Here is a 14,350-nt window from a genome sequence, read left to right as displayed (position 1 = left end):
GAAGAAAAACGAAACAAAACGGAATTTGCCAGTACAGAGGTGTGTGTACCCCCTCTTATTCCTCTCTACTCCCTCTCCCATAAACTCAAGTTTCTTTCCCATCAACTTTCCCTGTATAAACACAGACTTTGTTGCGTACCGCCTAATGCGGCGCTACGGTGGGGTTCCAACTACGCTCAGTCGGGGCTTTCCCTTCCAGGGGGTTCTCAACCCTTCCACCGTCAGCCCTAGGGGTCGAACAATTGAAAAATGAGACATGAAAACAAACAAAACAAAATAAAACGACACAACACTACATACAACCATGGCAAGGGAACTTGGTGTTCTTTTGTTCCCACACATTGCCCGCCCTGCCTTGACCCTTTGGTCCAATAAAAGAAATAAATACATATTTAAAAGGGCCCCAAACTCCACACACACTTACCTCGCTATTATCTACAGCCTAATCCACTCTCTCACAAAAAGAACACTTAATAATTCATATTATATGACAAACAATCAAATATAAAAACATTTATTCATTATTATTGGCTTAAACCTAACAATTAGCATAAAAGAAAACACAATAAAAAAGTCAAACTTTTGAATTTCTAACGGCCTTTTCCCTTCGTGAATCAATTATTCAGGCAATCACCCTATACAACAGGAGTTTTACATTTGCCAAATCTGGCTACCTTTTACTCTAAAACCTTCCTAAAAGAGCTCTCTTAGTGGAAAAAATGGACGTTACCATATGTCCATAACCAAATCAAACAAAAAAAATTACATTAATCCCATTGTAAGTTCGGGGTAACCCTACACTCACAAATTTATCCCAGGCGTTAAAAATCCTAACAAAATTCTTTAACGTACTTATATTCTAAACTATCAACTACGGACATTCACATTCATTATATTAATTTTTAATTAATTGTATTTTAGTTATATTTTAGTCATTAAGTTTCAGTTTTCCTTTTTTGTTAAAAGTAGTATTAATCATTAATCTATTTCTTCTTTTCAGCGGACTGTCTGGATAATTATTTTGGCACTCAGACTCTTGGCAAATCAAATTTTAATTTTTCACAAAACTCGGTATGTACTATAACAGACTTTTACCTGGTTTTTTTCTGGTACTTAATTTTACTTTTTACTTCTCTTGCAGGCGTTGCTGGTTCCGTTTCAAAAATAAGCAGCCACATTTACATCACCAGGATTTTAGGCCACATCATAATCTGGCAGCGGAATAAGCAATATTGCACTCTTCTTTTCTCATCGATAATCATCACCAAATGGAGGTTTTAACGGAAACTCTGCCAATTTGCAACAAGAACCCAAGATATTCGCACTAAACAGTCATGGGGTTTCCATTTAAAAATTACCGCTCGCTTTTTTGAAGGATGTTTAAAGAACTCCACATAAAAATATTGCTGACCTCCTCCAGGCATGTACTTGGAGGGGCCAGAGTTTTGCGTTTCCCTGCCGTTGAAGTTGGCGATATCTTTAATAAGACAAAATAACACACATTCAAATATTGGCCTTGCAATGGCAAACAAACAAAATAGTATCTTACTTGTATTTATTCGCATCAAAGCTTAATTTAAACAGGCATTGCTCAAACACAATAAAAATAACACCAATATTTTGGTACACAATAAAAAAACTGCTATTTTAATTTTCTGGGAGATTTTTTTCTTTTTAACACCTGTTGTTGGAAAGACTACTGCTTTTCCTGCACCTTGACGACAAATAAGGAAGCCATTTTTCCTCTTCAAGCCTTTTATACGGCCAAAACCAAAGCCAATTTTCCCTCTTTTCCAACCTTTCAGCAAATTTCCCGACATTTATCGCATTTTCCTTTTTTGAGCGCCTCTATAGAACCCTTTAAGTCCCATCGAGTCGCACCTACAGATTCCTATAAGCCCCCAGTGTTGTATTTTCGAATTAAATATGGTTTGGCAACGCCCCTATCTAGCATGCCAACCGGCCACTCATCATTTCCGCTTTCCTTCTTAATCGTGTTTGTAGCTGAAATCGGGACATACAATTTTGCTGCATTTCGTTTCTTTAAAGAAATGAAAATTTACACGCAACAACTTAGCAGTTTTTACTACTTTTTACCCGCAAAGTTTTCCCTTCATGGTTTAATTAGAAAGGTTTATATACAACCGGATTTAAAAAAAACCCAGTGGGTTTCAAATATAAATTTCATTGTTTATATTCCAAATAAATCCTCATAAAGAAGGGCTGTAATATAAACATGGCCTTAGCTAAAGCTTTCTGTCAATTTAAATTTTTTCTTTCGAGTGTTCGTGAAATTTTGAAACAATACACACAATCTGTGTATGTGTGTGTAACAACTTTAAAAACAATCGAATTCAATGATTATTAAAATTGTTTTTAAAACATTTGTGTCGAAGAAATTCTTCAGTTTTGCTTTGGGATAGACATTTATTGATATCCACAACTCGATTAGGTGGAGAAACCTTGACACTTCATTAATTTTTCGCGTGTTTCATAAAATGCTCAAAAAAAGTATTGTAAACAAACCCACTTGTTGCTTCTGTGTTTAGTAATTTTGAAGTTTTAGGAATTCAGGAAAAACCAGGGTTCTATAATTTGTTTTCAACTAGATCTACCTCTTTACTTATACCATGGGCAGATCTAGGACCTGCAAGAATCTACAAATTTTTACTACGATAACAATATTTTCTTTTACAAACAAACAAACGTACAAACATTTTCCTCTTTTATACATATAGATAAATCCTCATAAAGAAGGTTAACCCTGCAAAAAGCTATAATATAAACATGGTGTAAAAGGTTCATTTCAAAACATGTCGTGAGTATGAAAGTCGTCTTCGATTTTCAGACTTTTCAAATCAAATAGTCGCTAATTGATTAATCGATAGTCGACGTGTGTATCCCTAGTATTGTATGTGTAGTTTGTTTTTACAAATTTTTCTCACTGTTAGTTGTGCTGCACAATAATTTCGAATAATTCCGTAAAATATAGTGAAAACTTACTTCAATTATAGGTTGAAATCAGCATTGCTTGCTTAACAACGTATTTGTGTCGAAATAATACCAATAAATATGGCTAACTTGCCACCACGTAAAACGACTCCTACACGGATATCGAAACAACATCTAACTCCAATCCAGACTTTATTACAAATGGGCTTCCAAAAACACAGGGCGTAAGTTTATGTTCTATTATAAAATAAAAATCTTCTGCTACGGGAAAGGTTTTGGTTTACTTTAAAATATGTTTGATTATTTTCTATTATTGATTTTTTTTGTAAGTTTGTGTGTGGGGGCGGGTGTGTTTTAGTTGCCTTCTTCTTCGTAATAAGTGTCATTCACCTTTGATTGATAACGCAATAATAGCGGAAACCGTTATTTTTTAATTTGATTTTTAAAATTATAAAAAATATATGATACAATTGTTTTGGCAAAAGCAGTATTGCAATAAATAATTTCAAAACTATTTTTACAGAGAAAAGGCCTTAGCTTCCACGGGAAATAGAGGTGTACAAATAGCATCCGATTGGCTATTGGCCCATGTTAATGATACCACACTAGATGAATGTACGCCACGAGAATATATTCTTTATGCTTGTCCAACTGGTCCCTTTCTGCAACAATTAGAAGATTTTTGGACAAAATCCAGGCAATTATGCGGTTGGAATGGTGCCCACAACTATGTACCACACATAACATTGGTTTCTTTCTTTAAGGTATAACGAAACTATCTCAAATGGAATTCACATGTTTCTTATATACATATGTGACTTTGTTTTTTAGGCTCCCGATGAATGTTCACTACAACTATCGAAAGCATTAAAACAAGTTGTCGACATGACTGGAGCACTTTTAGACCGACCAATTAAATTGGAACTATATATGAGTCAAAACTTTATGGGCTTCTTTGTGGCCGAAGATGATGCTAATTACTTGAAACGTTTGGCTTTGCAATATGTAAAGGAAGTTTCCAATTCAAGTATGTTTCCTTCATTGTCATTTCCCCTGATATGTTGCTAAAACTTTGTGGGATGATGGTTTTACTACTTCTAAAGGGTGCGTTATTAAATGGTATATCTATTTTTGTCGTTTTTTCTTCTTCCCATTTTTCTCTATTTTCGTGTTTCTGTATGTATGTTTTGATTTCTCATAATAATGCTAAACAAATGGACTACTCTATTATTGCCACATTTATATTTTGTTGTTGATTATAACAAATCCATACTATTTTTTTTTGGCTTCATTGCGATGTAATCATCATCATGATTAAATGCCGACAATATGCCAAAACGAAATGAATCATTTGAATTGCATCTAAACAATAAAACCACCGATCGTTTGTAGTTATTAGCGATACATATGAGCAACTTGATGCAATAGTTGCTTGTTTTCCCTGGTGTGGTGCGGTTTCATCGGGAAATCGTTGTATTCCGCGTAGCAGTCGCTGTAAGCTAATTCTAATTATTAATACCTTTTGGCTTTCGATTATTCTACATATTAAATATTCTATTTCAAGCTTAAATAATTATATATATACATACATTTTTTAAAGGTTGTTTTTAGAACGTGAAACTACCAAATTTAATTTGCTTGGTTTTTTTGTAATAACATAACATTATTTCATTTTAGTACATGTAGATACTTGATTAACTAACTCTTTTCATTCACGACTATATCTTTCTAAGTCTAACCAAAGCTTTCATAAATACCAAATTGAAGTTTCTTTGTTTGTTTTTTTTTTTTTTTTTTTGTATTTAGTAATTTAGATTTTATTTTATATTCGTCATTTTATTTCAAAAAAGATTGCAATGAAGAATCGCTTATATAATTAGATGAAATGAAACTTTGTGTACTGTTTCATAATCTGAGTAGTTTAAAATATGTTGAAAACTTATTGTAGTATCCTACAATTCGGACAAAATACTTAAAACCAACAATTTACTTTTAAAGATTTGTGCTGTTACATTGCATTTGTAAAATAGCTGATAAACTTACATTTATTTTCGAAAAAGAAGAACTATAGTGTTATTTATAGTCCTTACTTACTACGTACTGCAATGGTATGCACACCCGCCAAGTAAAATCAAAATTTTACGATGGCTAAAATTTTTCGTGATTCCTGAACCTATACACCTGTAGCCCTAGGGAACGAAGGAAGAATACACAAAAAATGAAACGATCACAAGCACGAATACACCGGGAAACAAAATAGCATGATGACAGTGTCCTTGCACTCCACCCTCCCATCATTCACCCTTAACTCCAAAAAAACATTAATATTATAAGGGCCCCACGTCCCACAACCCCTCACATCAGGTTACACTCACCTCTCCTCTTCCACAGATAGAACTCAGAACATCATGTCACTTCATTACATTCAAACAGGAATACAATTTATTAAACTTATCATGATTGGCCTTAAATCTAACAGATACAGAAAAAGAAAATGTTGAATTCTTTGAACACTAACGCCAAAAGGTTGCTTTTTATTAAGGAGTCTTTAATTAGTTCAGATTACCCTTAAGCTGAAAACACATCCAACGTTTGGGTAAAGTTTTGTGACGTTTTGGCCGTTTTTACACTGTTGGGCATGATGCCGGCAAATTCAAATTCATTTAAAATATATATAGGGCAAACATATCAACGCTGGACTTTGGTGTCGGCGTCGCCCGGTTGTTGTTGTTGTTTTTTTCTCAAGGCTCTACACAAAACTTTACTCAAACGTCGGATGTGTTTCCAGCTTTACTCATCAATGGAACCCAATGATGCCAAAATTCAGGCCAATAATTGCTACTTTATTTCCTACCTAAGAGAGCTCTTTTAGGGGGGCCGTTGGACACTTCAATTCGTGTAAATAGATAAAATAAATCGAAAAAAAAAATAGATAAAATTCCATATAAAATAAATATTCCTAAATACAATCGGACCTCGATTATCCGTGATGGTCGGGACCGGAGGCATTACGGATAATCGATTTTCCCGGATAATGGAGGCAATGCTTTTATACAGTTTTTGAACATATTTTTAAGTAAAAATGACTTAATTTGTACAATAATATGAAAATCTGCAATTTTTATTAAATTTGTTAAGGTAATCCACCAAATTTTAAAGGGATACATAATATCATCATCATCAGATTCATCTGAATTGACTTTGCCCCATGATTTTTGTGATACCATAAATACACAAATTGTGTAATACGGGAGAATTTCCAGTTTTCGTTATATAACCTACCGATTTTTGTTAATTTTGAATCCAAACGAAACATCTGAAATTTGGCATTTTGTCTTCATTGGGTGTATAATATACGAGTCGGAGTCGAGCAATTTTGCTGGAGTCGGAGTCCGAGTAAAAAAAATCGACTCCGGGCAATTTTTTTACATCATAGAAATATTAGGCCATGTTTATATTATAGGCTTTTGCAGTGTTAACCTTCTTAATGAGGATTTATTTGGCGTATACGCAGAGTAATTGACATTTGAAACCCAGTGGGTATGCTAAATCCGGTAATATATAAACGTACTATAACATTAAATTCGGGACACATTTTTTTTTTTTTTTTTTTTTGAAAGTCATTACTTATTTTAAAAGACCAAATATAAGTAAACAAAATGCATGTCGAGGATATTATTTGATCCTTCAAGTCTGTAAGAATCTGGCAACCCCAATTGCTTAAGTTTCGTTCAATCCAAACACTATTGTCTTTTTATAACTCTCATATGAGTTTTCTACTTTATTACATTTCACTCCTTAACTTGAAGTCTTTGAATAAAGATCAATTTCATTTTATTTCTCGTGTACTTTTCTTATTTAATTCCGCTATTACACCAACAAAGGTTATGGGCCCAGGATGCCTAGCAGTTAAATAAGATAATTAATAGTCGGTCGAGAAATTGTAAATTTGAAATAAAAGTAAAGAGTCATTAATTTTCGGAGTAAATATGTCCGGGTCGCTTCAAGTAGAAAAATTAAATGGAGACAACTATTCTAGTTGGGCCGTCCATATGAAAAGCCTCTTGATTACAATGGACTATTGGTCGGTGGTCGAAGAAATGTGTCCAGTAGCAGGTACAAGCGAGGAGAAGGCTTCATGGAAGGCGTTGGACATGAAGGCGTTAGCAACAATTACGCTCAGTATTAAACCATCGGAGTTAATCCACATCAAAAAATGTAAATCTGCCAAAGATGCCTGGAATACTTTAAGTAACATCTATGTAGGAAAGAATCCAGCACGCAAGGTGACATTATTTAAGCGCTTGGTGAGATTTAGAATTCAGGACGGAATTTCTTTTGCACAACAATTGAATGAATTTTGCAATCTGGTGGATTCTCTAAGGGAAATCGATATAAAAATTCCTGAAGACTTTGTAAGTATTGTCTTGTTATGCAGCCTACCAGAGGAATATGAAAGTTTCAGAATCGCAATGGAAAGCCGAGACGTTTTGCCACCAATTGATACTTTGAAGGTCAAAATATTGGAAGAAAGTCACAGACGTGAAGAAAAACCCCACATGGATGAAGAACATGTTTTTGCAGCGAACTACAAGAATAAAGCATATCACAAAAATAGAAAAGGCAACAACACAAAAGAGAGTGACGAAAACAGAAGAAATAATATCAAGTGCTATGCATGCGGTAAACGTGGTCACATAAGATCTCAATGTAAAAAATACAACAACAACGCTGCAGTGATGAGTGCCGGAGATTTCAATTTTTGTTCCGCAGAAAATATGTGGATCGTGGATAGTGGAGCGAGTTCCCATATGAGTGGAGATAAAACATTGTTCTCATCATTGAAAGAGCATAAACAGAAAATTACTCTCGCATCTGGTGATTGTATGTATGCAGAGGGGATAGGTGATGTACATGTCAAATCGGAATTTACCGACATCACACTAACTAACGTTCTCTTTGTACCAAAGTTGAGTGCAAATTTTATATCGGTATATAAAATGATTGAGCATGGGAACAAGGTGAATTTTTCAAAAGAGAAGGTAATAGCAACAACAACACTAGGTGGTATTCTGTTTAAAGCTGTGGCTAATGCTGGTATGTTTTTGGTGGAACTGGTGAGAATGGAACGGTTGATGATGGCAAAGAAAAATGATGATAGTGTACTCTGGCACAAACGGTATGGACATCTCAACGCAAATGATATGCAGAAATTATTAAATGGAGGTTTGGTACGAGGTATGTTTTTCGAGGCAAAAGACATTGAAAATTTGTCATGCACGACATGTTCAATGTGCAAAATTACTAGCCAACCATTCACAAGTTATGGCAATTCATTTTCGAAACATCCATTGGAATTGGTGCATACCGATATTTGTGGGCCGATGCGGGTAAGAAGTGAAGGCGGATCACGATATTTTATATCGTTCATAGATGATTTCTCAAGATTCATAACAGTGTATTTTCTGAAGAGAAAAAGTGATGCCCTTCAAGTTTTTAAACGGTACAAATCGAATGTTGAAAAACAGACTGGATATGTTCTGAAGACCTTACGGAGTGATAATGGTACGGAGTACCTTAATAATGATTTTCAAATGTTTTTAAAATCCGAAGGTATAAACCATCAGACAACAGTTGTGTATACTCCGCAACAAAACGGAATAGCCGAAAGGGCAAATAGAACTCTTATGGAGATGGCTAGGTGTTTGTTGTTGGACTCCGGATTACCACAATCAATATGGTCTGAAGCATTGAATACATCGGTATACATTAGGAATCGTTGCCCTACGAAAGTGTTGCAGAACAAGACTCCATATGAATGCTGGTATGGGCGTAAACCTTCGGTTGCCCACCTACGTACTTTTGGTTGTGACGTAGTGGCATTGAACAAGAGAAAGGGGAAATCAAAATTACTACCCAAAGGAGAGCAACTAACATTCGTTGGTTACGCACATCAAACAAAGGGCTACCGTTTGTATAATAGAAATTTGAAAACAATAACAATTGCCCGTGACGTCAAATTTTTTGAGAACAGTTTTTCAAATTTTGGAATTGGTGATGATGGAGAGAGCGAGAGTAATGATGACTGGTTTGTAGTAGATATTGGTGCGGACAAGGAACAAAACAAAAACGTAAATACAGCTGATCCAGTAATAGAAGATGATATGGAAACATCAGTTGATGAAAGTGACGACGGTGAGTCTGGTCAAAAACGAAAGAGAGGAAGACCAAAGGTGAATAGAACTGGAAGAAGAGGTCGACCAAGAAAATTACGTGTGGTGGAAGCAGCTTCTAATGCTTTATTAAATTATGCATATTTCGATGAAGAAGATCCAAAATCAATAGCAGAGGCAATGCAGAGTAAAAATGCGGAAAGGTGGAAAGAGGCAATGCATGCAGAATATGATTGTTTACAAAAGAAAAAGACATGGAAACTGGTAGAAAAACCAACAAACAGGAACATTGTGGGATGTAAGTGGGTTTTTGTGACCAAAAGAAATCAGAATGGCGAAGTGGAAAAATATAAGGCCAGATTAGTTGCACAAGGTTTTTCGCAGAAACCCCAAATAGATTATACAGAAACTTACTCCCCAGTTATACGAATGTCTGCCGTGCGTATGTTGTTTGCAGTGGCTGCTCAGAAGGGTTATTTGCTGAACCACATTGATATCGTGTCTGCCTATTTGAATGGTGAGTTAGAGGAAGAAGTCTTTATGAGACAACCACAAATGTTCGTCGACACGAATTATCCGGATCGTGTTTGCAAGTTGAACAAATCTCTGTATGGATTGAAACAGGCCGGCAGGGACTGGAACAAAAAGTTGAATGATGTTTTGGTAAACATTGGGTTCGAGAGATGTAAATCTGACAACTGTTTGTACGTGAAAAATAAAGACCAAGATTTAGTTCTAGTGGCTGTGTACGTAGATGACCTTCTGCTGTGCTGTTCATCTGAGGAAATCATGAAAGGTGTGGTACGTGAGCTAAACAAATATGTTGATGCTGTGGACAGAGGGCCAGCCAAGTATTATTTGGGAATTCAAATCGAAAGAGATGGTCTTCGTGGCAAGATTAGTATTCACCAAGAGAAATATGTCAACGAATTATTGGAGAAATGGCAGATGACCGAATGCAAACCGACAAGTACACCCAGTATGAATGGCATGGTTCTGGAAAAATGTTCAAAAGAGAATTGTTGCGGATATGATGTTAACAAATATCAATCATTAATTGGTGCACTGAATTACCTGTCAGTGTATTCTCGCCCTGATATAACCCATATTGTGTCCAAGTTGGCTCAATTTAATAGTCACCCTGAGAAAGAGCATTTCATAGCAGCGAAGCATGTACTTAGATACCTCAAGGGGAAACCAAAAGGTACGTTGACATACGATAAAAATAATAATGGTTTAGTTTTATACACAGATGCCGACTGGGGCTCAGATGTTAGTGACAGAAAGTCCTATTCCGGATTTGTAATTTTTATGTCTGGAGGGCCAGTAGCGTGGGAGTCACAGAATCAAAGCTTTGTTTCATTAAGTTCGATGGAAGCAGAGTATGTAGCCATGTGTCAAGGAACGAAAGAGATTGTTTACCAACGGAGTTTGCTAAGAGAAATTGGTCTGGAAGAATATGTTAGAGTAGCAACTGTTTTGAATTGTGACAACCAAAGCGCTCAATTTCTGGTGCAAAATCCGGTAGCACATAAGAGAAGTAAACATATTGACATTCGCTACCACTATATAAGAGAGAAGTTCGACAACAAAGAAATAACAATCCAATATGTGGCTTCTGAAGAAAATGTTGCTGATTTGTTCACAAAATGTTTATCTAAAGTAAAACATAACAAATTTTGTAACATGCTTTTTGAGATTTTCTGAATTATCTTATTGTAAAATAGTATTTGGATTGCAGGAGGGTATGTAAGAATCTGGCAACCCCAATTGCTTAAGTTTCGTTCAATCCAAACACTATTGTCTTTTTATAACTCTCATATGAGTTTTCTACTTTATTACATTTCACTCCTTAACTTGAAGTCTTTGAATAAAGATCAATTTCATTTTATTTCTCGTGTACTTTTCTTATTTAATTCCGCTATTACACCAACAAAGTCTTCTCCCAGAAGACCTACTGACCTTCTCATATTAGCTCCGTTCCAGTACTTTTTTAATGCTAAAATGTGCAGAAGAGAGAACCGTCAAAAATGAGTTCAACGCACACATTTTTCCAAAATGTACGGGAACGGAAAAATGGCAGAAACTTCAAAAAACTGGAACAAATGTCAAAGTCGGCGTGTCAGCCAAATCGGGAGCCGGCAAACATATTGCACATTTTTGCTCTCTCAAATTTGTCGTGTAAAATGTTTCTAAAGAGAGAGCCATTCAGCGCCATTTTTGTTCAAAGAGAAGTGAACATTTTGCAACTTTTTTGGTGTAAGGGAACGCATTTCGGGGAAAATGTTCAAAATGTGTAAAAACTTTTTAGTTCTGGAACGAAGCTATTGTCTTTTGTCAGCGTCAAGGATGACTTCTACTATTAAATACCTGTTGGACTCCTATAAAAGACATTGTGGCCTCTATGGGAAATCCCACATATTACACTGTGACGCAAAATGGAAGTCAACGTCTGAAGATGTTAAATTCCCTTTGGGAATAAAAGTCCCTATTGAGTATATTACGATTCTCAAAGGATTCCATAGTTGAAGTTTCTGAGTATGGCGTTATGATTTTTTGATATATTTGTTTGGCGATATTGTTTCATCATTTTGAGATAACATGTTTTCAGTTAAATAGAATAAGCAATCTTTTATAGAATATTTTGTCCTTCTAGCTTCTTTTTGTTCTTGAATTGAAAAAGTAACACAAGATCAGATTAACTACATGAAAAAAATCTACAGAAATGTTCCTCCTCGTATCGTAGATATATCGGTACATTTCTTATTAGCTATTAACTATGTGTGAAATTCGGATGGTTATTGTGTTATGAATTTTTTACAATCCCATATCCCTGTATGATATTTTGATGAGGCTTTAAGATTAGATAAAATCTTAGTTATTAGGTGATTCGTTTATGACCAACAACTTCAGTTTTTTAAGCCAAAATTGAAAATTTGACTGTTTCTATCTATCCATTATTTCGGTAAAATCTAATATTGATACTACCAAAAATGTGTCTCATCGAAATAACGGTTGGGTAACGGATGGGGTATGTTTGGACGAAATCCGTTTCAAACAATTTGAGTCGATTTAACCATGTCCGTCCGTCTTCGATAATGTTTTGGACCAATTCACACAGGCTGAGGGTGTATTTCTGTCTGCAAAGTCGACTGATACTTTTTTACTTGTTTTCACACAATCGATCGATGCAGGACTAATCATTGTTTTTCTTGATAAGCCCACAAAACTATACATTATATTCGAACGAATGCCCTTTCTAAAGAATATGTTAGGAAAAACCAACAGATTAGCCTATATAGTCCCAAGTATAGGAAAAAGTTAAAATTTGTGAACATTTTATTCATTTAGTGGTATAGGAAATTACTCTCGGAGTCGTCCAAAACTGGTCTAGAGTCGGAGTCGAACCACCCAGCAAAAAAGTCCTCCCAAAATCATGGGTTTTGTAAGGGATTTTTGGCAGCCGTAACTACTCGCAAACCCCCTTTCTTCCCCATTATTTTTACAAGGGCATGTCGCACTCAGTTTGTAGTTATTTTATGACCACTAGAATAACTAGTTATTCTGTGGCCACTAGAAGTTGAAAAGTAAGTTGAAAAAAATTCTGTTTTTAGAACAGTTAATGTAGAGATTTTTTTTTTTAATTTCATCACACTTCTTACTTTTATTTTACTTTATTTTATTTCGCTCCATGTGCGACAGTGAGCGTTGAACACACAAACCTAGGATTTATAGGCGGACACACTCTCCATCGTCCTCATTACTTAGTGAGGAGCAAAGTAAGTAGGTTTGCCTTGTAATTTTTTAAGAAGTATCCCATTACTTTTTAGATTACTTGTAATGGGAAAAGAAGCTTGTTTACATTACTTTGTAATGGGTTACGTAATGACTAATGGATCCGAATTTTTGCTGGGCAAGAATACCGTGACTTTGAAACTCTGGTTTTTACTTGTAACTATTTAAAATAGATTTGTATTCGTTTGTTCGAAAATGTCCATTTTCGTTTGTGAGACGATTTGAAAACAAATTCTTCCAAATTACTACCAAACCATGACACAAACAACATGTTTCATGTTTACAACAACCATGTACTAAACTTCTGTTTTAACCCTCTGCCTATAGGCTAATAGTACGTTTACATTTACGAAATCGATTGGATTTCAACTGTTATAGCACGGTTACACTACAGCTTTTTGCCGGGTTAACCCACTTCATGAGGATTTATTGCTTAATCTCATGGTAGAATAAGAAAAGGTAGCAGCAATACACAGCTGACTGAACTGGGTTGTAACGTTAGTGTCAAATTTCATATGACATTTTATACATTTATTTCTATTTCGATGTACATTAGGAACACATATTTTTTGAGAAAAAAAATATATCATTCGAAAAAAAAACATTTCCCAGAATGCCTTCTTCATATCAATGATATGTAACCTCCTCCAAGTTCGAACGATAAGCCGCGCAGTAAATCCCCGCTTGTAGAGGCGATACAACGTTTGTTAATATGTGAGGTATTTTGTTAAATTTTAAAAAAATAAAGCCCTAATAAACATGTGCTTCTTCGTTTTCTAAAACAAAACATTGAAACAGCTTCTCCTTTTTCTATGAATTTCCAGCGACCCCAAACTTTTCTGCAAGAATTCTACTTTCTGCGAGAATTTATGCATTTAGTGGAATGATGTGGAAACATAAAAATTGAAAATGTAACGAATTTTCATTAATGTTTTCCAAAATATTCAACCAAATATGAAAAATTATTAGTTTTTTAAATTCCAATAATTTATAGACATTTCCTTGTTTTGTTTACAAATACAACTGGCAGTAACGTTACAAACAAAAACAAATTCCTTTGTGGTTGTTGTTTGAGTTGTATTTGTTGTAGTATTAACTTTACCTTGTATTTGTTCTACCATGGCTTAATCTGGTCAAATCTGACCAGATTTGCCATACAAAAATTAAATCCTCTCACGGCTGGGTTTATTTTAAATCCGGTACAAATCCACCAAAAATACAGTGTTGTATTCGGTATTTGTGCAAAAAAATCCAACTCTACTCAAAAAGTACCAAAAGTTGCAACTGTTTTTGCAACAGAGTTTGTCGTGTTTTACACCTGTACGATTGGTCGCATGAGATGTTATGGTGTTAATAAATCTAAAGTTATTTGAAAATCATAAAATTATTTATAATTTTTACATTACACACTTTTTTAATAAAAAGTACGC

At 34.9% G+C, this 14,350-nt stretch overlaps 1 protein-coding gene and 1 long non-coding RNA gene across 7 annotated transcripts in view; one reads left to right on the top strand and one right to left on the bottom strand.

The window, feature by feature from the left end:
• Positions 1–480: 480 nt before the first annotated feature.
• Positions 481–3,111, bottom strand: LOC141389269 (uncharacterized). Its single transcript, XR_012409013.1, has 3 exons — positions 3,004–3,111; positions 1,550–2,004; positions 481–1,477 (listed from the first exon to the last, which is right to left on the bottom strand). It is a non-coding gene; the product is annotated as an uncharacterized lncRNA (long non-coding RNA).
• Positions 3,037–14,350, top strand: part of Epp (Ecdysteroid phosphate phosphatase) — a 30,565-nt gene continuing 19,251 nt past the window's right edge. For 2 of the 6 annotated variants that reach the window (XM_073960561.1, XM_073960557.1), the window contains exons 1-3: positions 3,037–3,176; positions 3,476–3,716; positions 3,784–4,056. Coding sequence is in view for 4 of the 6 variants with exons in the window: in XM_073960557.1 (XP_073816658.1) it covers positions 4,011–4,056 (46 nt within the window). In the remaining 2 variants the exon portion in view is untranslated. Of the gene's footprint in view, positions 3,177–3,475; positions 3,717–3,783; positions 4,057–4,344; positions 4,447–6,836; positions 13,877–14,350 lie in introns of those variants that run through there. The other 4 variants (XM_073960560.1, XM_073960555.1, XM_073960556.1 and 1 more) reach the window with 4 other exon arrangements.

Source organism: Musca autumnalis, unplaced genomic scaffold (genome assembly GCF_047663935.1).
Source record: "Musca autumnalis isolate F117 unplaced genomic scaffold, ASM4766393v1 scaffold_1, whole genome shotgun sequence".
NCBI classification, from domain to species: Eukaryota; Metazoa; Arthropoda; class Insecta; order Diptera; family Muscidae; genus Musca; species Musca autumnalis.
This window is presented reverse-complemented; position numbering and strand designations above follow the sequence as displayed.